Source organism: Salminus brasiliensis, chromosome 23, assembly GCF_030463535.1.
Source record: "Salminus brasiliensis chromosome 23, fSalBra1.hap2, whole genome shotgun sequence".
In the NCBI taxonomy this organism is placed as follows: Eukaryota; Metazoa; Chordata; class Actinopteri; order Characiformes; family Bryconidae; genus Salminus; species Salminus brasiliensis.
Genome location: NC_132900.1, coordinates 27,192,327 through 27,219,324, shown reverse-complemented (window position 1 = coordinate 27,219,324; position 26,998 = coordinate 27,192,327). Strand labels below are relative to the sequence as shown.

The 26,998-nt window shown below is 42.4% G+C and overlaps 1 protein-coding gene across 1 annotated transcript; it reads right to left on the bottom strand.

The window, feature by feature from the left end:
* Positions 1–335: 335 nt before the first annotated feature.
* On the bottom strand, positions 336–26,998 carry cdh6 (cadherin 6). Its single transcript, XM_072669383.1, has 12 exons — positions 26,922–26,998; positions 15,102–15,440; positions 13,084–13,378; positions 12,688–12,807; positions 11,271–11,444; positions 10,284–10,471; positions 9,813–10,063; positions 8,511–8,647; positions 7,054–7,175; positions 5,355–5,472; positions 4,846–5,097; positions 336–2,696 (listed from the first exon to the last, which is right to left on the bottom strand). Exons 2-12 carry the CDS (start codon positions 15,309–15,311, stop codon positions 2,185–2,187), a joined length of 2,379 nt encoding a protein of 792 aa, XP_072525484.1. The 5' UTR covers positions 15,312–15,440; positions 26,922–26,998; the 3' UTR covers positions 336–2,184.

The window sequence follows — 26,998 nt, the reverse complement described above, 5'->3', positions numbered from 1 at the left end:
AGAGGAGCCCATATTTGACAAATGTTAGGCAAAGTTTTGAAGAGAATAAAACTTGGAACTCAGCTTGATTCTGCTGACAGTTCCTAATTACGCAGTTGGTGGCTGTAAATCAGGCCTGATTGAATCAAGTTCTGAAACGTTTGCTGACAATATTATGTTTCATGTTTAATTTGATTCACAAATTAAATTTCACAAAATCTAATTGAATCTCAGACTCAGAATGAGAAATTGTATCAAACCTGAACCGAAATTCAAAACCTGAATATGTTTATTCTCAGAAATGAACCTGTGGCTCTCAGGCTTTCTGTAAAAGAGAACATTTATTGTAATGAAAGTAATCCATCTGTACATCATACGAACTGCAACAAGTTTACTTTGAAAGTTGTACACCCCCAAAACACTGAAAACGATAATATTGGACGTACATTTCAAGAATATTAGTCATCATGTTATGTAATATAAATATTTGGTACAAAAAGAATCACAGGATTTAAAGCAAAGTAGTACATGGACATCTTCTACTCTCCCATATCACTGCAAACAATGCACTGTTTCATAGAACCACATTTGTACAACATCAGTTAGCGTTGTTGTTTTTTTTTTTTTTTTTTTTTTTTTTGAGTATTTATTGTTTTAATTTACAGTATGTCACCGACGAAAAGCACGGGAATATTACTGGTTGTGAGATCTGTACGCTGCGTGCACCTAAAACACAAATATTTACCTGCCTTTCCGCTGCTTGTAGCCCAGTTCAATCATATGTATATTTTAAAAATAACCTCTTTTCATCCCCTTGATAACTGAGGCACCGAATGCAATTCCAGACTCATTTTGTTGGCTGGCACAGAGGGCAAAATAGCAGGGCGGTGATTTATTTTAACATCCCAGTCATACCTCAGCATCGGACTGCCGTGATTATCATTCACTGAGGGAATGAATCTTCTGTATTTTTTATTACTTACAAAGGCTGCTGATGGTTTCTTTTAAGAGCAGAGTATCGTAGAGAAATGACAACATTAGAACATATCGGCATGAAAAAAGCTTATAGCTTTTAACCTTGGGATTTGTTAAAGAAAATGACTGGAAACAATATGTAGTGATATTCGTCTCTGAACTTTTCCTGTTTGGGCTGAGCATTTTGCATCTGACGGCTATCTTTGGGGGGGGGGGGGGTGCTGCTCCTGTTGGGAGGCGAATGTATGGAATGTTTAGCAAGTCATTAGGTGACTGTAAATATGCTTCTCATGGGAAGAGACACAAATGTGGGGTAGTGCTAAGTTCAGGCAAACGTGTGCCAAAATGCAGCATAAATCCAAGTAAACCACATTTAGTGCCTATGACAGAGTAGATAATTGGAAGCTTCTGGCACTTCTTCCAGTGGATGATGAAAACCCGTGCCAATCATTAAACACTCCCCCCACTCCTAAAGCACTAAGTCTGCTTTGAGCGTGGTAACAGATTAATGTAGTTTGTAGCACATGGAGGAAAAAAAAGAGTCAAAAATACACAGGTTTGATGGTAAACAGCTAAATAGTGATCTCTGCCGCTAACACCTGTAGAGATACCATCTTATAATGAGCTGCCTTTCGCACACTAGTCTATTGGAGAGTAGACCGAGGCTGCTTTCGCTTTAGTTCCAGACACATTCATGGGGACGTTGGTAAGTGGGTTTGGTCCTGGCTCTCCAGCTTGCAGTTCATACCATGCTGGCTTCAAAAAAAAAAAGCTTTTCAAGTGACGCGGACGCTCAACGCCCCTGCTGATAAACTGCCATTTGCAATGTATCTCGGGAAGGAGGTCTGAAACAGATAGTGAGCGTTTTCCGAAAGTACATTTTCAGCGATACGAAAAAGCAATGCAGCCAGACGTATTTCAAAAATGAAAAAGAAAAAACCCCGGATTATCCGAAAATATGCCTCTCTGCGATAACCTTCCTTCCAAAGAGTTATGCAGAAGCGAAGTCTGCGCAGAGTTCCGTGTCATTTCCAACTCCGTCTGTGCTGTCTTAATTCATCTGCCTTGCAGAGAGAACACAGTCAGCAAACAGGGCCCATTGGGTATTTGCCTGCCTGCTGGACGGAGCTGGGTGGAAAGGAGAAGGGCACTTTGTAAATAACTCCAGCTGTGCATTTCACCTCCCTCAGAGGCAGCTGGTTTGCGTGGGTCCAGACGGTGCGGTGTCCGTTAGCAGTCCCAGTCGCTGTCCTCGCCCCCGTACATGTCAGCTAATTTGCGGAATCGTGGCCCCCACTCGCTGAGGTAGTTGTAGTCCTGCACCCCCTCCGACGAAGCCGAGCCCAGTGAGCTCAGAGACTCGGCCACCGAGCCGTTGCCCTCGTAGGCATAGGTGGCCAGCGAGTCGTAAGGTGGCGCTGTCGGGCTGCCGTCGTGCTCCTGTACCCGCTGGTTGATGAAGTCCCGAACATCGGCATTGTCACGGGACGGCGCGGCGGTGGCCCGCCGCAGCGGTGGTGGGGCATACAGCGGCTCTGAGGGGAGGATGTCTCGTCTCAGCTTGTTGCTCTCTTCCATGGCCTCCGGGTGACGCAGTGCCCCGATGTCGAAAGCCTGTGTGTCCTCCTCACCGCCTCCTTCGTCATTATAGCTGACCACGTTGTCCCTCACATCCTCCTTGGAGATGATCAGAGGCTCTTTCTTCTTTTGCCGCTTCAGGGCAGCAAACAACACCACTATCACTGAAAAGAGAGAGGAAGGTACACAGTGAGTGGAGCAGATAATAGAGAAGTGACAAACACAGTCTGCTTAAGCCTTAAGACTCTGCACGGTTTTCTGCCTTTCTGAAACCACACTGGCCAGTCAGTTGTTCAATTAACTGTCAGTGATTAGACGAATAAGCTTCGGATATAGATTTGAAGGCCAGATATGAGCATCATTGTTGTCTAAAAGAGAAATACAGACAGCAAGAGTGGGAAAAAAATACTAGGAGTTGATTTAATCTCTTATCACAGTTCTGGAACAGGCACGGTTCCATGCATGTATGGCATCCTTCTACAATAATGCACTCTCTGTGGATGATGGGATGTCACCTACACAAGAACAGCTGCACACTCTGTTCAGGTAAGATCTCGCAAACGGGAACACATGCACCAAAGCCTCTTTCATAATGTCACTCTGCTCTGATATAAAATGGAGCTAATTTAATATCACCAAGAATACAGTGGCCCAGAATCCACAGTGCTAGAGCAAATCTCCCCACTAAGAATAGTTTGATTAAATGTAGGCACAAGACTTTTCAACAATTTGCACAAATGCTGCTCTGAAATAAAGTGATAATATTTCTCCTTTGTTGAATGCATTTAAGATGGATTTAATTGAAATTGGATCAAAATATACTTTGTTATTCAACAACCTGACTGAAAGGCTAACAACAGCATTTATCAGTTCAAACACTTAAGCCTGTAGCACCCCCAACCCCTCCACCTTCGCTCAATTTATTTTGCATTCAGATCAGACAGGCACATTTCAGACCACTGGAAAAATAATTAATCTGATGTTCTGGAAGACAAAAGCCCAGGCTGACAGGCAGACAGGTGAGAGAATGAAGAGAACCTCGGTTTCCCTGACAAACTGAATCTGAAGGATGAATGCTTACACTCAACACAGACAGACAGATAGAGGGAAGTGATGACTGATCAGACTCCTAAGACTATAGAAGCACAATTTGTACAGTGGACTTTGCTCAAGGAGGTGGTGGTATTTTGACTGAGGACCTCATGGGAATACCCGGATGGGTCTGATTTTTTTATTACCACGGCAACAGCACACAGCACAAGGATAAGCTCGCTGTCGTTAGCTGTGGTCACATAAGCAGTCAAATATATGATATTACAGTCATTACATATTGTATGATGTAGCTGTTGTCTTGCAAATGTTAGAAGGCCTATGTAAATGAAAAGGTCTGATACATAATGTGCAAGGAATTAAAATAATATTAACTGAAATAATATAAATTTTTACTTTCCAATTTATAAATGCATTCAAGATGGTGTGATAATAATGATTTATAATGTCTGTTCTATGGGAAGAGGTTCCTCAATTCTGGACCTAAAACCACCTGATTTAACTCAGTTAAATCACTTAGAGACGTTTTCAGGTTGTATTTGAGGATCCCGGGTTTATGTTTTTTCTAGGGTTTATATTTGAATTTTATAATTCAGTTTTGAGTCATTTCAGATCTCAAGTAGTGAATGCATTCACAACAGTGGATGAGTTGCCACTGAATATAACAGCAGCATCTGTTTTAAGGCAGGGGTCCTCAGTTCTGGACCTAGAGAAGTAGAATCCAGCACAGTTTGATGATTTTGCTTCTTACACCTGATTTAACTCATCTGCTAATTACCATGTTCAGTGGGTGTGTTTGAGCAGGGAAACCATCAAACCGTGTTGAACAACGGCCCCCCAGGACCAAAACCTAAAACCCCCGTTTTCATTAGCTAAAATTGAATTTGTTGATTAGGATCATAGAGGCACCATATTCTACACTTTGATTGCATGTTATATTTTGTTATTTTGTTCCTTATTGTAATAAAGCCAACGAAATTCGTTTTCGTTATATATAATATGAATTAATATGGATGTACATAGAGTGTTAAGCATTCCTAAAAGTCATGCATGATTCACTGGGGAATAGGGACAAATGTCATATTGGGGCACAAAACACTCTGGATTCGATTTGGTCCAGCAGTGGTGCTGTTGCAGCACTGGTATAAAAAATACATCTGTTTCTACCCACATGGGCTACATTCTCTCCCATTCCATTAAAACAAATTTAAAACCATTGAGTGAATGTGGAGTGAGTGTATCAAAATCAACAAAGGGGCTTACAGAGCAGGATAAGGACGCAGAGAAGAATGGCCACAAGAGCTCCAGTGCTCAGTCCAGCCGAGCCGCTCAGCGCTTCGGCGTTACACAACTCCATGGTTCCGTCACGGCTGCACGTGCACACACGAATCGTCAGTGTACTTGTGCTGCTCTGCATGGGGAAGTCCCCGTCAGAGATCACCACAGCGACCAGATGTACACTCTTCTGTGTTCGTCTGAAGCCTGTTCGGCGGGTAAAGATGCTGGCGGTGTTATCTGTGAAAGAGAGAAGAGCAGCCGGTTCAGCACAAGTCACACAAGAGCTCAGCTAGAGTTGTGTGACATCACTAACTCTGCAAACCAAACCAAACTGAGATATAGCAGAGGTTATGAGTGCCTCGTAAGCGGGGCTTGTGCAAATCTGCAAAAGCCGAGGGTCGGGAAAGCTGAGCCTCAGACTCGGCCCTGCTACCTGTCTCTATGCCGACTCTGAGACGCTGGCTTTGGGGGATTGTTTGTGAGAGGCCACTCACCTCCATTGTCTCGCACTGAGAAGTTGGCCCTCACAGAACTCTTCGGTGCCAGAGAGAAAAAGAACCGCTGCCCGCCCGCTGGCTCATCTGGATCCACTGCTGTTATTGTTTGAATTTTCTGAGAGAAATAATAAAAAAAATGTTTTTGTTAAACAAAGACCAATTTACATGTACTAAATTCTAAATTGTTACATTTAGTTTGGGGAGAACAGCTACCTTAATTTAGCTGGGATATTCTTAAAGACATAGCTCTTGCAGCAACCAATTAGCATGATAGCACTAATTAGTGGGTATGTGATTTCATAACGTGTTCACAACATTAGCATCTTAGACCTAACTATGCTTTCAAAGTCAAGTCTTGTCATTTGTGCTAATCAATAAAACATCTACAAATAAGTTCATGTCAGATCTAAATCAATTATTTTCCACCAACCTTTTGGGTGAACTGAGCAAATCAGATTTTACAGCGCTGTGAGGTGCAGCAATATCTCCCAATGACTTCTATTGCTCACGCATACACACACACATAAGCTCTCATTGGGGGCGAGGACAGAGCAGTTCAGTGATTGAGCTCAGAGTTGTCTTGTGTGGCTACCAAGGGCAATTTGAGGTTAAATGCCTTGCTCAAGGGCACATCAGCAGTAAGCTGGGTCTAAAATTTAATCAGCAGTCCTCTGGTGTTTAGCCTGCCTGTCAGGCATAGCAACTGGCCAGAACATTCCCGTTACTGGACTGCTTCCCTTCCCTTTAGGCTGCACAGCCAGCCTGATAAAAGTGGATGAAATAAAATACATGCAGTGGGGACTACAATTCATGTATTATTTTATGCAAATATATAATGTACTACATTATAATTATGTAAAATTCTAATGTAGTGTTTTATATATTAAATCAAATTGTGTGATTCACAAAGTGGCCATTTTCAAGTTGTTTTTTTATTTTCCCCCTGAGGTTTATTATTACGTTTGTGTAGATTAATTTAAACATTCATCATTTTTACATGATCATTTTCCAACCTCTCTTTATCTATTAGAATTAAACAGACTGCAAATTATATGAAAATTGGTTTTCATGATCAGACAAACAATAAGATTTTTTTTACAAGCTTAGTTTCAATATACAGTACGTACAAAACAGGCTAGGAATGAATGGAAAGGGAGGCTGGTTTATGTAAGTCCAGAAAAGCTACTGTACACAAACAATTTAAAAGACCTCTTGGATAATGTTTCTTCTATGTGATTGTTAGAAAAGTGGACGACAGATAGCAGATCTCTCAGTAACGAGGATTTCTGAGAGACGTCACCCGGTGGGCGGGTCAGTAAGCTGTGTGATGACGGACAGCAGGGGAGGCATTTGGAGTCAGGCACTGAAGGAGAGGTGGACAGTTATTATAAAGTGCCTGTGATAAGTGACAGCCCTTGTCATCCGCCACGACATATAATCTCATCAAGCATGACAGAAAAAGGCCCCGGTGTCTAATCCACGAAGGGGAAATACTCATCACTGATCTCTATCTCCATCCGCAGGCGGCGAGTTCCATAGAGGTCACAAAGTGTTCAACAAACGCCCCTGCTTTAAACCGACACACCAGTCCAATGGGCGAACAGCAGCGCCGATCTAATTTCTTCCTATCTCACATCTAAATTGACAAGGTGTCCCCAGGAAAAAAGTGTTAGAGCCTATTAAAATAGGACTTTACCTGACCAGCTTTAGCGTTTTCGCACACAAAGGTCTCGTAAAAATAGGCCAGAGCGGGAGCGTTATCATTGACATCCAGCACGCGAATGTACACAGGCACTCGACTCATCTGCTGGGGGTTATCTGCAAGGACAAAGAGAGGCACTGGTGATATATAGGAAAAACGGATGTTCATATCGTCCGAGGCAATGAGTCAATAGCAAACAAGCTTAATTACCAGAAAGTATGTTTGCTCACTTGTAAACAAAAATGAAACCTAATTCATTTCTGAAAAGTAGTTGGAGGCTGCTTTTCAATACGGTCTAATGTCTCAGGAAAAAGTCCTTCCTTTTGCCAGTGCAGTTTCATCTACGCAAGATGAAACCAGACAAGCTGAGTACTTTTTTGCGGGTTTACTAGCTTGCTTGACTTAATAAGTTTGATTTTTTTTACACACACACAGCTTGTCCGTAGAGAAGTACTGCCAAAAAAATAGGACTTTCTGGAGCAGATAAACATGAACCTACTGGCACCATGTCTAATGCCTGGCATGGGCTAGAAGGGTATAAAGCCCAACGGCATTGTGCTGTGCTGCAGTGGAACTGTGTTCCCTGGAATGATGGTGTTTGATCCACTACTTTTGGGATGGGTTGGTGATCATACAACATACTGACCTCACTAACACTCTTGTAGCTAAATGCAACCCAGTTCTCACAGCAATTCTCCAAAATCTAGTGGAAAGCCTTCCCTGGACAGCTGAGACAGTTACTCCAACAAAAGCCAGATGAACCTTTTTTTCAAGAAACCATGAACGAGCAGGTGTCCCAGTACTTTTGTCCACATAGTGAATCTCAGTTCACAGAGAGCTCTAACTTCATTTACATGCTATCACAATATTTATACATGGCCACATAAGGTACCATAGCTGTTTACAAGATAAAGCTAATGCCATTTTAATCAGTCAAAACCAGGCTAGAAGGGTATAAAGCCCAACGGCATTGTGCTGTGGAGCAGTGGAACTGTGTTCCCTGGAATGATGGTGTTTGATCCACTACTTTTGGGATGGGTTGGGGTGGTGATCATACAACATCCTGACCTCACTAACACTCTTGTAGCTAAATGCAACCCAAATGCCATTTTAATCAGTCAAAACCAGGAATATTAAAGTTGGATTGAATCTTATCATGAGTTATAATATGTATTAGACCATTCATATAGTACATATAAAGTATCAGAAAATCTGACAGGCAGAGATACATACTCTAGTCAGCCAGTAATGCATAGCTGTGGTGTGTAGGATTTTGGAATAATCTCAAAACAATCTTAATCAGATTTGACTCACAAGAAGCCAGAATTTACGGCATAGGCATGGATCTGTGCCGAATGTGTTTTTGTCGACTTCCCAGAAATGGATTAATACTGGGAAATCTCAGGAATAAACTGTGATCAACATGTTTGCTCAGTGTGTACATGACTTACTGAACTCTGCAGCAATCACAGAGATGTTGTGCCATGCAAGGTTCTCGCGATCGAGAGGATTCTTCAAGAATATAGACCCGTTTCCAGCGTGCACGTTAAAGATCCGGTCCACGTCCGTGTGGCGATCAATTGTGTACCTGGAAATGACACCATTCCTTAAATCAATAACCTACTAAGCATGCTGCGATGTTGCTGTGTGTGATGCATGTTAAACAAAGAATGATGCTTTCTACAAAGTAATCTTACGTTTGATGCCAAACAGGGGGCCGCTGCACAGAGGACACAGGAATCGGTGACACCTTGCGGAGCAGAACTGATTACAAACATGGAGCCTGAAGCCCGCTCATGCCCTGTGCCCATTTGTTCTTGTTCAACTGGAAGCCCACAATATTGCTCCTTCAGACGCAATCATTCAGGGGGACTGTTCAATTTGCTAATTATCCTCCTGATGTTCAGCAGGACCACGCTTGCTCGTGCACACTGGCCCTGATGTCTCTGATAATTACCAGCCCTGAAGTCCTGCTCCCTGTCTGCCGAGGCTCTTTAATTGCACTTCTTCTTTTTGCTCTTATTTACTGTGGTCTCCGGAGGGGAGAGGGAAAAAAAGGGACCGTTTATTGTAGCGGTGTGGTGAGCCCAGTGCATCAGCTTTATCATCTGGAGGCTCTGGACAGTGATAATACACTCATTTATTCTCATAATGGAAGCTTATTACCATTATCTCAATGAGAACTTGCAATCGAGGGACGTTTTGAATTAAAAGAGTGCACAACATGGAAGGATTGTCTCAGTTCATGTCTACAACTGTTTGAAGCCCAAACTGGAGTTCTACACTTGGAAGGTCAGCTGAATCAGTGAAGATGGATGCTAGAACATCTTGCAGTCTCAAATTGAGTTGTCTGGCTCATACGGTACTGTGGAAATGTATTACTATGCTTTACAGCACGGCCCAAAGAAGGTTATAGAGCCTAAACAATATTAACAAATATATATAATAACAAACATGACATTCTGCAAATGCACTCTGGTTTCCTCTTCACAATCAGTGAAGTACATCCATCCATACAGCAAATGCAGCTTAAAAAGCTCCACAAAGAGGTTAAATGAGTGCAGATAAATAATTGCAGATATTTGCTTTTGTTCCAACTGTGCCCACCACCACCTGATTTCACTAATTAGACTCCTTCCTTCTCAAAGATGAGAGCTCATTAATGAAACAGTGTGGTCGTGTACTAAGCTGGAACACTTCAGTGTTCTGAGGGCCAGGTAATTTGATAGCATCCTATAGCATGAGCTGCTTACTTGACTGGGCTGCGGCGAGCGTCAGGGTCCACAGCGCTGACGGAGCCGATAGCGGTACCAACTGCTGCGTCTTCTTTCACCTCCAGGATGTAGCTGGAACGCTCGAAGCGAGGAGGCTCGTCCACATCCTTCACGTCGACCCTGACCGTGGCTGTGTCTTTGGCATCCAGACTGACGAATCGCGGGTCCGGGTAGGTGTTGCGTACCTGGATCTGCAGTGTGTACGACTTCTTTTTCTCATAGTCGAGAGGCTGCCGGCAGAATGTGATCAAGAGATAAACAACGTGCCCACATTGTGTGCTCATCACAATATGCAGGAGCAGTGTGGGGGGACCACACATGCTCATTTCCCTGTTGAGCCAAACTCAAGTAACCAAGCTGAGGTAAATCATTATTTCACAGCATGAATGCCTCTAATGAGACTGTGCCATATTCAGGTTTGCACGCGTGGCAGGTGCGTGAAATCTTTACCTTCTTGACAGTGAGAATGCCTTCCTGGGTGTTTCTATCCGTTGTTATATCGAACGCATCCAGGCCATCCCCGCTGGTCACAGTGAAGAGCATCTCAGCGTTTCGGCCGATGTCAGCATCCACGGCTTGGACTCGGCCCACCACTGCCCCGGCCTCGGTCATTTCAGGGATGCTGAACTGGTAGACACCTGATGGGAAGAGTTCGCACATCTTAGCCATTCTGTAACCTGGATATTTCACAGGAGTAGCAGCTCTCACAGTGGTGTACTTGACTGTGTGCTCTTAAATTATATTGTTCTAAAGACAACGTCTACAAGCATTTCCTAACTTTCTGAGATGAAAAAAGGAACTTCTTATGTCATTTATGTGTCAATTTCAGGTTGAAAAAAATATTACAGACTATTACATATGATACGTTAATTAGGCCACTCTTCTCAGAAATAGTTCTGTTCTGACAAACATCACATACAGCGTTCCCAATTGGCATGCAGAAAAAGACAGAGGCATGAGAGGGGGGTTGAAGTAAAGGCACTAAAGAATGATCTGTCCATTTTAATCAGGATTACCACACAGACCTCATGCACTCATGGCATGGCTATGATGGCGCCCCACTGCAAGATTGTCCCTCTGTGGCACTGAGCAAATATATACATACTTTGTCATGAACAATATATACATGCCTTATTTCTGCAACTGCCAGTGATATACGCTGTTGTTTCTGACCAAGCATCGACCTAAAACCTGAACCAGAAGTCTGGATCTGAAAGATCTAATAAATAAGACTCACTGAGTTTAACCCGTATTACATTTGTATTACAACATCATGCCAGTAAGCATTCAGAGTAGTCAATGTCCCCATAACTATCAATTTAGAAAAGAGTAGACTGACTGAAAATTCATGGTCTAAAGCAAAAACCAATGGGCAATGTGTCAGTAAAGACAGCCTCATCTGTAGTTCTTTATTACTGGTGTCTACTGCAGCCTTACTTTGCGAGAATTGAGGGGGGTTATCATTCACATCGGTGAGGGTGATATTGACTGTAGTGGAGCCAGTTAAGCCGCCCCTCTGGCCTGCCATGTCCTTGGCTTCAATCACCACCTGGTAATGCTCCCTCTGCTCCCTGTCCATGTCCGAGGGCCCCAGGGCTGTCCGGATTATGCCTGAAGGAAGTAGAAAGAGGTTTGTGAGTTTTTTTTTTTTGACTGATTGTTTCGCCAATATCTGCACAGGGATGAAGTCAGCTCCTCACTCAGAGAGATGAACTACAGTGGGCTGTATTTTCTGAAAAACATTCTACTCTGCTACATGACGATCATTAACTACACAGGGCTGTGTTCTGTTAAAAAATAGCTCTGCAACACGTTATATGCTATTGAGACAGTTTAAAGCAGCACTCGCTCTACCATATGACGAGTATCGTAGTTCCATGATGCTCCGGGGAAATATAACAGGGGCTTTCAGTAGCAGCAAACAACCTTGCAGTGTTGGAACAGCATGGATCTTATTGCATGCATACACACCCTCCCTTATTTTGCATCAGAGGTTAAAATGGGCGTAAGTGGTCACTACAGAAATACAGCTGCAGGAGGTGCATGAACTTGGTTGAAGTATAAGGACTTCATAACTTCTTTCAACCCACACCTTTCTCATGACAGCCCAGGGTATTCTTTATTACCCTAACACTAACTATTTCAAAACCAACTTCCTTTCTTACCGGCAATATAATAACACACTTGTAGTAATACTGTAAATCACAGAGAGCAGCATTTGACAAGAAGGACAGCAAATGGTCATAAAGCTGGCACAGATGGGCGTTAGAACAGTGCATCTGCTATGTCTCATAACTGTTCTGTCTTACTGTATATCTACATGAGCACAGAAAACGGCAAAAGGCAAATCCAGTAATTCATATAGCGTGGTGTCTAGGCTTTGCCTTTTTTTCATTGAATGGCACAAACATTCCCAGATTAACCCTGAACTCTGGAGAATATCCCTTTTTTCAGCTGAAAGCTCTTTTAGGACTTTATGTACTCTGATGTGGCATGGACATCATCATCCATGTCACATCTGGGCTAACCCCTATCAGTGTTAAGCTGGATGGTAATCTGCCATAGGAGCTTTTGTGTTTCAATTTCGCTTTTGTTTAAACAAAGACCTCCGCTGGAGATGTTCCAGGGTGCACATTAGAATGATTAAACTAACTGTGTGAGTTGGTTGAAATGCTCAGGCGGGAGGGCCATAATGCCAGCCTTCCACATTACTGATGTGCTCTTTTTTGCTCTATCCTTTAATTCTTTCTCCCTGTGTTTTGCTTTTCTGTGAATGTGTGTATCGTAATTCTCTGTCTCTCTCTCTCTCTCTATCTGTAATAATGATCTAACGTATCCGTTTGGACAGTCTGACCTGTATTTGACTCCACCGAGAAGTATGGGTGACCCTGGCTGATGCTGTAGACCAGTTTTGCACTCATGCCAAACATTTCATCATCTGCGTCCTGTGCAGTGACCTGAATAACAGAGGTGCCTGAGAAGAAGAGGAAAAAAACAAGCATTAAAGTTTCAAATGACTCAAATGCATATACTGGGACCTGTTATCTAATAAAGCAGTTGCATAAACTCTTTTAGTTGGACTCAAAGGCTCATTGATTGGTCTAGAAGGAAGGAATCTTCTGATACTAAGAGCGAACAGCAAAACCATTACAACATGGACTTGCTGTAACGGCGAGTGTGGCCATTCAAACCAATAATGCTGTTTACAAGACCTCCCTACATGAATACATTAGAGTTGAGCATATCATACCAATGTGTGACCTCTCAGGGACGCTGGCCATGTACACCTCTTTCTCAAACTTTGGCTCGTTGTCGTTGATGTCGTGTAGTTTAACAATGAACTCTGTCTCCGGTTCCAAGGGGTGGCCGTTCTTCTTGTTGACAGCCTGGGCACGGAGAGTGTAGTATGGCTTCTCCTCTCTGTCCAGACTCCTGGTGGCATGCAGATCGCCGGAGTTTGCATCTATCACAAAGATCGTCCCGGCTCCTTCGCCCGTGAGGACATACATCACTGTGCCATCTCCTCGATCCATATCAGAGTGAAGCTGTGGAGGGAGGGGCATTCAAGTGATTCATCAGATAAACTATGTATTACATTCAGTAGTCCTGAGCTGTTTATTCGGCAGTGGTTGTTTTTGTGAGAACTAGGGGGAAAAAGTTAACTATCTGCAGGTACTGTGATGCCAATATGTGAAGATGAGCCCTGACAAAATTGAATTCTGATTGCTTATCACATGAAAGTAAAAACATCAAATGTGCAATCAGGGAAAATACATATTCATTACAAAGAGCCATCCCCACCTGCTATCTCTATGTGGATGGGGAGTTTTGTCAGACTATCATGAGCAAAATCAAAGAGTGCCATCCTTTACATCCCAAGAGAGACATGTTTGAAACAGATCTTACCACCACAGACAGATGACATTCAGTATGTCATTTTGAGTAAGGGGGTGGGTGAAAATTTCACTTTAAAATGGCTAGGTGTTGATCTGATTACTTTAAACAAGGACCCCTGATGAAGAAAAGAGGAACTTAATCTGCATTATGTTCACAGTTTGAGTGGGTTTCTTTGTTCAAGTCTTTGTTTTGGAATGTTTTTGAGCCACACCTGCTCTTAGAATTTGGAAATTAGAACATTTTGTAGAGAGCATGTTAAAAATCATTTTTTTTGGAAAACTAACGCTCATTCGAACACAATAGCCCTTTGCTTTAAAATCCTTCGGAGACTTTCCGCATGCATCCTCCTCTGCACTCTTTCTTTAGACTGCAGAGATTCACAAAACTGATGGGAAGGCAAAAAGGGTTTCCAAGGTGCATCCATAACTCCACAACCCCACCAAAAAGCCTTTCACAGCCCTTTTTTTCCCAGAGAATGTTCACAACCCTACTCTACAGTCTCTTTTACAGCTTGGGCTCACATCAGGGATGGAGGTTGTGCAAATTCTGTGCTCCTAGCACCCTACATGAATCCTCCAGTGTGTGCTGACCCTTCGCAAAACACGGAAACACTAAGCAACTGTGCAGAGTTTCTTTTTCTTATCATATATTCTAATCTTTGATCCTTTGTCCAGACCCTTCCGCCTCTGAGGGTGGGCAGCACAGTGAGAAAGCTAAGGCCCCCGTTTTCTCCTTAGTCCTTATCTCCGACCTGGCAGGAGCCATGCTGGAGAACACTACCATCTCCATGCCCACGCTTTTCATCTTCTGTATAGCTAGTTATTAAGAGACAACAGCTGAGAGAGGGCATGAGGAAAGATGATGAAACTGTTCCAGCATTCAACTGACTTATTATTATTCTGATCCTACGTAGACAAGATGGAAAATACGATATTGACATAACAATGGAAAAACCAAGACCTAGGTGTGTTATTAATAAGTTTATACTTTCCGGGTCGTTTCAACCATTTGTAGCTTTGAGTTGAAGTCATTCATTACAGCCTAACTGTTCTTACATACTACATATTGATCTTTATATTGCACTTGCGCAATGCCAAGCTTGGAGAAATTCTTCATAACAGTTTTTGTCTAGATATTTTGTATGTTTTGACAATGCTTTAATTGGTGCTGCTAAGAACAACAATTTCATTCTCTTAAAAAAACAAAACAAATTACAATACAATTTATACAAGCTGTACAATTAAGCTTTAGAATAGTGTTTTATTCAAATGAAAATGCTGTACCTGTGGGGGTCGGTTGTTTAAATCAAGTGAATTTAATGCAGCATCTTTTTTTTACCGGTGCATTTAAGCAAATAGAATGGCTTCCTACCTTGCCAATGTACTGATAATCTGTGCCAGTGTATTCCTCCTGGAGAAAGAACTGCTTCCACATCCAGCCTCTCTTGGAACGTCTCAGAGTGTCTCTCTCTTTCTGTGTTACTCTTGCTCCTTCTTCTCCAACTGTCCCTTTTAAAAGTGCCATGGCGTCCACGCTCTGGGCCACCCACACCCATAAGAGGCACACGGTCCAAGTCCTCATGCTGTCTGATCTCAGGGTAGCCCGCAGCTGTCTTTGGTCCTATCTGCCTAGGTTAAAGACTTGTCTTGCGGAGGCGTCTGCCACCCTCATAGTCCTCTCAGCTGGCAGCTGGTGTTGGGCACACTGTACCTGTAAAGACAGAGAAACTAAGTCATTAATTGGGTGGATGCTTCAGATTCAGATTGTATTAGTTAACAGCTACTGCGAATCGTTCTTCTTTTTTAATTAGAGGCAACTGTATCATGACAACCATCTGCTAATTAAAAGATATCTCTTAAAATATATATGATGGCAATTCTGCAGGACTTCTGAGCGACTCAGGCTCTGATATCTATATAATTGGTGTCCCACGATTTAGTGAGCGTGAAGTGGAAAGTGGAGGCTTAGACCAGCGCTGTTCTGCAGGAGCCCGTTTAGCACAAGCACGATGAAACTCAGATAAGCTCTCTCTCTCTCTCTCTCTCTCTCTCTCTCTCTCTCTTTCTCCCTGTCTACAGCAAACCATTAAACTCCAAAAATACTGCAGAAAATGCCAATGGCTCTCCCAAATCTATTGTCAATTAATCAATGCAAGTCCACTCTAACTGCCCTGCTTAAAAGACCAAAACACTTATGTAGCAATAGAGTTAAGAAAAAAAAAAGAGGACGAATAAAAAGCTCACTTGGACACTCAGATGTTTACTGGTAATGTGTGGACGGTTTCATCAGTTGGCCTGGAGAGAATAGCATGGTCCCACTGCGCTGACCCTCCAAATGAAAGCCAGAGAGACAAAAGCATCCTGCCACCACATAATAATCAGCAATCACCCCATTTTCTGTTTCCACATCAATCTTAAGGCTTGTCTGCAGCCCAGTGCCTAGCTTTCCTCCCTTTTACTCTTTATAGAGTAGACTGCAAATGTAATTGCACTGGACTGGGAAGGTAGGAGAGACAGCCATTGCTTTTTATGAATTGCATTTAAGTGCCTTCAATTTTTGATTTACAATATTGCCAGTGACATTTGCATGCACATCTTCATCTATACAAAAAAAGGCAGCGGGTCAACGCGCCTGTGTGAGCGAGCGTGATGCTTAAGGACCACTGATTCGGCTGAAAAGGCATATAAGAACTGCTAGATTTCATCATAGGTATGTACTTTAGCCTAAATGCTGCTGCCATTCTGATGTAGGTTCTGTTGAGCTTTCCATTTCGCTCCGCTTTATGAATTGGCTTAATTGAATAAGGCAACAATAGATACTGGGTCATATTGATTTGCTGTCAAACTCAATGAGCTTGAATGTACCATGGGACCTTCATAATGTATATGTGTGCGGTTGTGTGTGTGCGTGCACAAATAATAAAGTAAGAAAAAGGAGATGACGGCTCTCTCATGTCTCACAATTCTAGTTTATGGTGGCTGGTCTTTATAGATTTCTGGAGTCCAAACTCCAGAAAAAGGGCTCCTGGAGCACATTAGTCAAACTCAGGGAGCCATTTCGCACAGCTCTATGACCTGGCAAATCCCCTGACACAGTCCTGCCGGGGGAAGTCAGCTGGATCTAAAGCGGTTTTGTTACATGGTGTGGCCGAGTGAACAGACACAGCTTCCACCACAAAATGTCTCCCGCGTTTATTTATGAATTCCCGGACCCGATGCGAGGCAAAGCAGGTCGGCCTGCTGTCTGCAAATACAACCGCATAGTCTGGAAAACTCAACATGACACCTTGACACTGATACTGTCCATCATTTTAGGGACACATGCTGATGCCATAATGAAGCAGGGTGTTTATGGTTTTGCACATATGAAATGATAAACATGGAAATGTATAGAAGAAGATGAAGAAGGTGTTGCACAAAAGGCTCTTAAATACAGCATCAGTAATAATACTGCCAGTATTTTAATGGGTTTGATGACCTACAAATGGCTATGGGATGTGGAATGGTATAAATATCAGGATTAAAACAGTAGGAGTAGTTAGGTTACATTGAGCCGTTATAAATATCAGCCTATACTTGAGCATTAGGTATCAGTACTGGAAGGGAAAAATGGCATCAGTGCATCCCTAATGTAGATGTCATCAGCTCATTCAAACAAATTATACAGTAAAACTAGTGAAAATATAATAGAAAACGGAACAGAAGTGTCTGAATGTTGTTTCTTCAGACCAACACAATTATGTTTTTACAAAAAGCCTCATAAATTAGTACTCTGTCGTGAACAACAGGAAACATGTTACCACAGCAAAGACATCGAATAATTAGCTAAGGTGGCCTATCAAGTGTCTCTGATTCTAAGAACTTAGCATGTCGTTTGACCTTGAGACATCAGCTGTTCTCTTTTTCTTTAAAAAATGCCTTGTTTTTATTCCTTCTCAAAGACACAGTCTCCTCAGAGTCTCTTGGGAGCGGGCGAGACGAAGTGGGGAGGGTACACGAGGACTGACAGGCAGGAGGGATGGAGGGAGTGGGGGTGCAGCGACACCTGTGGAGGACATGGGGAGCTGGTGGGATGAGGGGAGCTGGTGAGCCTACGTGTGTGTGTGTGTGGGTGTGTGAGTGTGTGTGAGCGAGGCGGAGGCTCTAAGCGTGGCCCTTGCTGATAGCCCTGCCACACAGCAGACAGCACAGCACTCCTGATGAGTCCCGCAGGGGCAATTAGGAGCGAGAGAAGAAGAATGTCAGCCACGGGAGGCGACAGGTAACAAGTCCTGCTGCAGGAAGTACGGCGCAGCAGAGCGGAGAGCAAGGCATAGCCAGCTTACACCAATACACTGTCTCCCAGTTCTCCCATATAATGAATAAGGCACTGGACCACTGCCCATTAATGAGATATACCCGGCTCCCACACTTTTGAATAGGCCAGTCATGTTTTGCATGCTGATCTTACATGATAATGCCGCTTAGGATAGCGGTGGCTGAATAAATGTTTGATTACCCTGAATTGATATACGGACATCTTTTTCTGTCCCCCCTCAACACCATTGGTGCTCTATTAGGGGATCGGTGGAGCAGCTCTCGTCCTCTAGCTGCATCAGTGAGCTCTGGAAATGAAAACAGTGCAAGTGAACTCTCTCATCTCACTTGCGCAAAATGGAAGGAGACACATGCCATGTTGGATTGCGGTCGGCCCTCTCTCAATGCCAAGTGGCGAGGCTGGAGAGGCAAAGCAAGGATCAGGTGAAGGCAAATTGAGTCCGGGTGGCACACTGGAGCTGATCAGAGCTGATCCTGTTTCCATTCTGCGGACTAGCTGGCCAAGCAGCCAATCCGTGTCATTCCCCAGGGCATGGTGGGTAATCAATACCTATTGATCCGTCTGTTTGGGGGGAAAAGGGCTGTCTAGACAGCTGGGTTAGGATGCTAAGGTATCACTTCTCCCGCAATGCTCCTGGAGAATGATGATTGATTCATTCATCTCAGTCATAATTTTTCCATATTGGTCCATTTTCCATGGCTATTTATACCCGTCGAGAGCCAGTCCGTATGCAATTATGTCCCTTGAATAGAGACGCAAGAAAGACCAGAAGTGTCTGGAAGATGCTTCTGGTCACGTTTGAAAACACAACCGACCTCGGTTCACCAGACAGACATAACCATAAGCTACGCATCATGCACTTGAACATAGCAGTAAGTGATAATTCTTTTCTTATGACCACTTGTTGGAGCACAGCGAAGTGGAAGAAGCCTGCAGCATGTGACTCAGTGGCTGCTGGTGCTTAATGTGGAGGGCTGCCACACCATACAAGGCTTAATCCCGCAGCCTAGGCCCCTACCAGACACAAGTGTCCCCCAAGCCTCCCCTACTAATCTCTTCTGCAACATGTGCGCCTTAATCTCAACAGGAGGAGATAATGGATTCAAATGTTGAAGTTTCTTTCCTTTTTTTTTTTTGCTCAATGGGATGGCCATGTGCACCAACACAATTAGTGTCAGGGAGCGTTGCCCAGACCAGATGGGACCTCTTAATTACGTAATGCGAGAGGCCATAATGTGGTCTGGAAGCAATGCTGTGCCAATGACTCTGCTTCTTGTGCTCGGCCTCGACGGAGGCGTAAAAATGCGAGCTTTTCAAGGCACGGCTGTCTTGACTGGAAGGCTGCTTAGTGAATTAAACAAAGCAATTCAGCCATACGTGCTAAAATCCAATGCTCCTGAAGACCCCATTCAGGTGTGCGCCATTCATTTGCTCATGGGGGGACTCAACCGCGGCCGGCAACTCACTGCAGCTTGACTCTCTATTGTCTATCCATGCAGACTATTCAAATAGGAAGCACAAAGCACCTGTTAACCTGAGTGAGTATGTGTGTGTGAGTGTGTTTGTGTGTGGCACTGTCGTTTACAGTCCCATTGGCGAGTTCCCTCTGTTATCCAGCGGCTTTATTGTGGGGTGTTTGTTTGGGGTTCCCTGTGTGAAGGGGAGGAGAAGACGGCGTGAGAACTGAAGCTTTCGGCTGCTGTGTAAAAAAACTCTGCGGGAGCTTTCGGGTCAGCAGCTTCCCCTCAGCATTGTGGTCGAGCAGTGGAATGCGGTCCCCCATTGCAATGCAAATGCACCTCTCTGTATGTGAGGGTGTGTGTATGTGCACGCGTGTTTGTTTGCCTGTCACTTCCACCTCACTGACAAACACGCAAATCAGGAGCACACCCTGCTAATAGAGTTGTTGTTGCTGTAGTCAAAGTCAGGGTGAACTTTTTTTCGCGCATCAGTGTTGATATTTATTGTGTGTTGTTCCCTCAAGGCGTTTAACAGCCTGACAGCACCATTAACTCATCCGCAGACTCAAACCCGTCTTGGAACTTTGGCACTTCACTTAGGTAATAACAGCAGACTAGCACTTCAGACTGGCAGCTCCATAACTATCACGGCCTCAGAATACGTTTCTGTTTATAGAGGAAAGATTTAAATGCCGGGTAGCCAAATGAAAAGCATCCACTCTAAGTAATAACTCAGTATGTGTTTTTATGGCAGCAACCCTAGCTTTGAACAGCTTTTTCTTTTTACAATCACGGTAACAATGCTTTCATTTTAAAAGGTCACGCCAAGTCATCTTGATTGCAATCACAACATCGTCTGACATTTTGATTCTGCTCCTTTGCTGGTATTAGAGTTTAAGCTCCACAACAAAGAGTGAGAGAGAGGGGAAAAACATGTATCAACAAATTAATCGATAATGACATTTATTGACATTAACAACCACAGAAATAGAATTGAAAACCCTAAAGCTCTACAGCTATAAATAAATGAAAGCCTTTGGCAGCATCTAGGAAATTCCTAGAATTCAAATATGATGGGCTGTTCCAGGCATATAGAGAAAGGAAAGGTTAAAAGATACTGATTAAACGGATTGCCTCTTTGCTCGCCTTTCCTCAGCTCGTCCATACTGTGCAGCCTTAATGTGCTGTAGGAGAGCTGAACTTTCTGGCCCTGAGCTTGTCAGATTATTAGTCTGTACTTGTCTTGCTGCTCTTGTACAAAAGAAATAGGTTTGTTCTTTCCATAAGGGTCTGCGCTAGACTACCACATGACGTGCAAGAACCATACAGAAATCTCAACACCCTGGTCGAATTCACTGCTGTCTGCGGCTGGAGCACATGACCTTTCAGCGGCCACACTCTACTGCAGCAGCAATTCTCCAGCGAATGGACATTTGGCTTAGCGAGCCATTCTCGATGTGATGACTTCTTCATTGATAGAAAATAAGTGGAGTGCACTTGGTACCCAAAAGCGTTCTACTATATGTATTCAAAAAGAAGACGCCTATTCAATATCCAGTATTAGCATTAGGTCAATACCAGAAAAACAGATAATACTGGAGGTAAAAAGAATGATTTTGTTTTGTAAACACCTTCTGAAGACTGTCTGTTCCCAGCATTAACATCATCCAGTAGTTTTATGAAGCAGTCTGCACATCTGGGTGACGTGTCACTCTTGTAAAACAGACCTGGCAAGCTTTGCTACGGAGTAATTTATGTCTACTGATCTGCTCTCAGTTCGGATTGACTTGTGAAGTAAGAGAGAATAATCGATTGAAAGAACAAAGACAACAGGGGAGCAACCCAAGTTAACAACATTAGGCCGTTATCAGTTTTTACTGAATACAGAAGACAAGACCATTTGCCTGAATTTAGAACCAAAGGTGATTTTTGACTCCAGCTGTGGGAGTCATTATTCGCAGGCGTTCTCAATGGGCTCTATTACCAATATTATCAGTGGTGAGATAATAAGACATGGAAATTATACCATACCACCAGGGGTTGAAGAAATTAATACAGAGTGCACTGCAATTCCTGCAGCAATTTCGGATATGATTAATCCTATAGCCAGGCCTTTCTGGCAATCCTGATAGTGATCTGTAATTCTAAAAATGGCGAACATGCGAGAACGAGGGGACTCTCAGCAACGCTGGGTGCTAGATTGTCTATACTGATATACCATGATACTGACACGTTGTGTTATTGCCTTAGTTTTAGCCATATACACATTAAGCATTATAAGCATTTTATATATACACAATACAATACCATTTGCCAAACAATTTGTATTTAGTTTTGTGCAATTAACTTAGGGTACCCAGAATTTGACACTTACCTAGCATTAGGCATGGTGCTAATTGTTTATCTGCTCCAGAGAATCCTATTCTATAGGCAAAACATCTCTACAGAGACTAGACAAGTTGTGTGTGTGCATTTCCACATCTATGCCAGCAATGGCTGTAATGAAGAAGCACAATTCAACGAAAAAAAACAACAAAAAAAAAACCACATTCATTTATAACTATAAAACCTTGAAGTAGAAGGAAGAGTAGTAGTACTCAGGCAGCATTGGGTCATTATTAATAAAAACCTAAATATGCGATAGCATCTGATACTGTGATATATTCAGAAACATCAAGGTATTTGATTAACATAGCCCAGCAAGTCTAAGTAGTACATGGTTTGAGGAGATTAATGAAGTCCTGAATGCCCAAGAGAAACAGGTGCTCTGTTTTACCCTGTAACTGCACATGAGCATGGGTTCGTTCAGTGCTGTTACACATTCACAAGTCCGTCCTACCATAAATCAAACCATCTGTGAGGAGAAAGTCGGTTCTACAGGCCAGTGTCTTCAATCTTGAAGTGACAAGATCAAGGTGGCTCTGTTGATAATCTGGATAGAAAGGGGTTTCCTCTGTGCTTTACGGTGTGAAAATTCACAGTCCGTCTGTGCACGAACGATAGAATCACACTGTGGTTCACACTCACAGAATAGCCGGGACAATATGGTGCTTAATCAGTGGTCGACCTTCGACGGCAGGGTTGTGGCGATTACTATGCAAAACTGAGATCACTGGAGGTCACCTTCGCCATTTGCTCAGTGAATAAATCACTTAAACGCTGACAGAGACACTGAAAATCTTCTGACATAGCCTAACTGGTAGCAAGATGTCTGTACGATCAGTATTCCATCTGCACACGCCGCACAATTCACAAAGAGAGCAGACCGGTCCTTACTTATTCTAATGCACAGGCCCTGAATGGCAGAAATACTCATTGTGCATTTAGGATTCCGTTTTAAGTTTGTTTTTCATCATCGATGCCATATTTCCAAGCCCCCCAAATTCTCCCTCCATCTCTGTGATCTGCCCTGTCATCTCAGTCACTGTCTGATGTGAGCAGTATGGAGAGCGTCCAAAGCCTTCAGACTCTGTGACTATTTCTCCTATAGGGACGATGGGGATAAAAGAACTAAGGCCCATATCTGACATGTTTCTAAAAGTTAGACCAGTGCTTTGGCATATGCTCTTTCTATGTTCATAACATTACATTTCTGTTCATTAGGATAATACTAATAAACCATCCTAAAAGACCCATAAGCGGGTTTTAGTGTGCTGAAACCAATAACAGGCCAACTGTATGCAAGCCTGTTTATGAAAATCCAACTTATCCACTTATGAAATCCAATTATTTGGTACATCACTGAACAATGCCAGAATCTAAACAAATAAAGACAGCACCATGTTCCACAAACAAGATTGAGAAAAAAACAACAGATGGTATAACAACAGTACGCATACTTTTTTAAAAAGAAATTTGGACATGCACACCCATTGTTTCCAAATCTGGACACACCAACATACCAAAATACTAAAGAGTTTTTCTGTGAATCTTTTGACTTCAGCTCTAGAAGACAATATGGGATTTCTGCAGTCCTGCTCAAAGCCAGCAGCTTCAGTCCCATAGTCACAGGCCCCTGCACTTCCTTCACTATACGCTAGGTGGGAATACATAGGCAGGTTTGTTGTGATAAAGGCTTTAATCTAGGTAACTGATTAAGCTTAAATCAATCTACGCTTTAAACTAACCGCTTGTAACAAGGACAATGTCACTGTAAAGCCAGCATTTTATACCTATATTTGTATTATGCACATCTCAGATGGCTCTAGTCATGAACAGCGCCTTCAATACCTAAATAGCACGTTTAATAGAAACCTATTTATATTAAGTTACAGGTTGCAAGAACTCCTATTTAACATTAATTGCACTACAGGGTGTAAAAGTCATAGTTTTATAGCTTATGGAGTCTACTTACAGGTATAACAAAAGGGCATAAAGCTGCTGTTATTCTCTGCATGCTGATTGTATTGTATCTATCTAAAAAATACATATCTAAATGCAAGCCAAGCAATAAATAATATTTGTAAATAATAAAAAATTGAATAACGTTAAAGCTTAAATTGACAAAACACATTTGCTATAAGATAAGATAAGATAGTCCTTTATTAGTCCCGCAGTGGGGAAATTCTCAATAAAGGGGACCAATGAGTGTTAACTTCCTGTCATTCTAATACAAGCTGATAAAAAGCACTGTGGTCAATTATTTTATGGTAAGGTAAGTTAGATGTAATTGGTTAAAATAATTGAAGAAATACCAAACACGTCAAATGATACTTGCTTTCTATCAACTACAGCTGTTCAATCTGCCGGATTCTCACTCCCCATCACACAGTAACAGATTAATGTTCTTATTTATAAATAACTCGTAAATGTTTACTTACAACGAACAGTACAGATTTAGCCAGCGACAACACCCTTTCACAAGGCCTGTTTTTACGGCTCTAATAGTGCTTGTGTTTACCTAGCGATAGATAAAGGAACTGCAGGGACCTGTAAATACAGGACTAAAGCTTTAGGCCTCCCCTTATCCTTAAAGCAGCGGTTTGAAATGGCTGCCTGCGTTTGTGGCAGCTGGGCTGTTGCTATCTCAAAGTGCTCTTCTTTGACATTGCGATAGCCGTGAAAAATTCCATTAGTGACGTAATGGCACTCCACGCGGCTTCATAAATCACTCTGGGGTGAAATTAATTACAGGCGTCTGCTAATCAATGTTATCCAGCTCCATCTCCAGCAGCAAACGCAGCTGACTACGGGCCATTGTCATGTCAGGTGACAGCGGGCACTGATCTAATTAGCATACAAAAGTACACATGGCATTTGCATACAGTCATCCTTTCAGCTTGGACGATTGAACTGTTCAGACAACAACAAAAACAATAAAATGACTAAACTATTTGTTTACCCACACAAGGGAAGGAATGTTACTTTGGAAATCGAGAAATGCAGAGCTGTGGTTTTAAAGTTAAGCTTGTCCAGGAGTGGCAAGAGAGCATTCAGTGCCGCCACCACTGGTCAATGTAAGTACATCACAAAAAAAATGATGAATGCATTGTCCAATTTTATTAAAATAGTAAATCAAAACGTTACACAAAATGTCACGTCAATTTAACATTCCAAAGTGAGAGGGGGAAAAGATGGCCTGTTTTTATTAAGCCGCCGTTTAAAAATGTCAGAGATCATTAAGGTCCAACTATGAGCTTCCAAACTTAAAACAGAAGTGTTTTGCTCTTGTGGGAATATTTGCTTTTTGCCTTTATTTGTTTATTGGAATCATTAGGGCTGTGCCATGATATTGTAAACATAACATTGACAGGTTGTTTAAAACTTGCTGATGTATTTACTCTATTAATCCATTAGCGCAGAAAGTTTAGGTGATCCCAGATCTATCTGCATTTTATATATATATATATATATATATATATATATATATATATATATATATATATATATAAATATAAAATGCAGATAGATTGGAATCAATATATATCAAAAACTGTCCAATGACAGTGACTTTACAGGAGAAGACAAAAGCGACCTTAACGTAAAAAAAAGAGTTTATTCCAAATAATTTCGAGCATTTCTAATGGTCTATTCATCCACAATTCATCCAAAAGCTACAGGGTTCAAACAACTAATTGACAGCGGCAAAAAAAATGATTGGACAGCAGCGATGCAGAATATAAGCATTTTATGATGTCAGTTAAGCACTGTTTTATATGCACTGTGTTTTTTAAGTGTAGTTATTCTACCAGCGACATTGTATGTGAACAGCTTGTGAAGTATTAGTCGACTTAAGACCTCAGTGATGGGCCTAAACCCCATAAATGCTTTAGGAAAGGATCTGACGTATTCTTATAAGACAATTTTAGAGGAATGTGCGTTACTGGGGCCTAAAAGTTGACTAATATGGATTATAGGCCAGACACACAACTCAACAGTCAATACTAGCCATACAAGCTCACCTCCAAAACCACTGGTTGATAGTTGGCTAGCTATCTAGTAATCCAATTACCCCCCCCCCCCCCCCTTCTTCTTCTTTTTTTTTTTTGGATAAATACCAGCAATCACTTCCAGAAATAAACCTTTCTATCATTTATTTCTTTGTGCATGTCTCTATTTTAAAAAAACGTGTGACCATGAGCATCCCAGGCCTGAAACAGCCAGGGTCCTCATATGTAGACACAGCCAGGCATGGGCGTGCAGTCAGATTCCTCCTCTGACTAAAGTCACCCTGCACATGCATTTCTTAGCAAGCATGTATGATAATGTATAGCTATAGCTAGTATAGCCAGCCCTGGAGCAATGATGATAGCTAGCTCCATAATACCCCACCAAGCATGAGTTTCTGTATGAAATGAGGAAGATTAGAGATGTGCTGACTCTCTTTTTTCTCTCTATTCCTCATCAGGGGAACTGTTGCCTCAGTTGATCCACAGTCAGCTTTAAACTTTTAGGTGGTAGCTAGATAGCTATCTAGTTAGATAACATTAGTGGGCAAATGACTTTTTTAAGTTAAGTTAAGCTAAATGTATAAAACTCGTAAAGCGGCGTAAACAAGTAAACAGCTGCACGCGCGAGCCGTTATACCGCAGACTGCACACATAGCTACTAGCTCCAACTTCTGAGTAGTGACGTTAGCTAACTAGCCTAATACGACGAAATACAGACATTTAATAGTTTTAAAAACATTTATAATGTTTATATATAGCTAGCTAAATCATATGTGTTCTTTCCCCCGTTTGGTATCTAGCAAGCTAGCAAGCGAAAGTGACCGTTTGCCGTTTACCTCAGTATCACGCACAGCCGTTAACCTGAGGCGTCTCGGACTGGCCAATAAAGTGATATTTTCCGACACGGTGAAGAAAATCGACATTTATTTCGCTAAAGTTGTTCATTTAAAACAGAAAAACTTAGAACATAAAACAGAGAAAGTGAGTAAAAGCCAGAGCTGAAACACAGCGAAGCACAGACTTACCTCAGCGTCGAGCTGCCGACCGTTACTCCGAGCTGCGGATGCGAATACGTTGGATGCGCGAGACGAACTGTTTGGGA

Excerpts from the sequence above, each read along its gene's own strand:
- cdh6 (XM_072669383.1), bottom strand. The coding sequence starts at position 15,311 with ATGAGGACTTGGACCGTGTGCCTCTTATGGGTGTGGGTGGCCCAGAGC. Across the intron at positions 13,379-15,101 it reads ATTATCAGTACATTGGCAAG|CTTCACTCTGATATGGATCG; the intron begins GTAGGAAGCCAT and ends CTCCCTCCACAG. Across the intron at positions 8,648-9,812 it reads GCTCGCCGCAGCCCAGTCAA|GTACACAATTGATCGCCACA; the intron begins GTAAGCAGCTCA and ends TGTCATTTCCAG.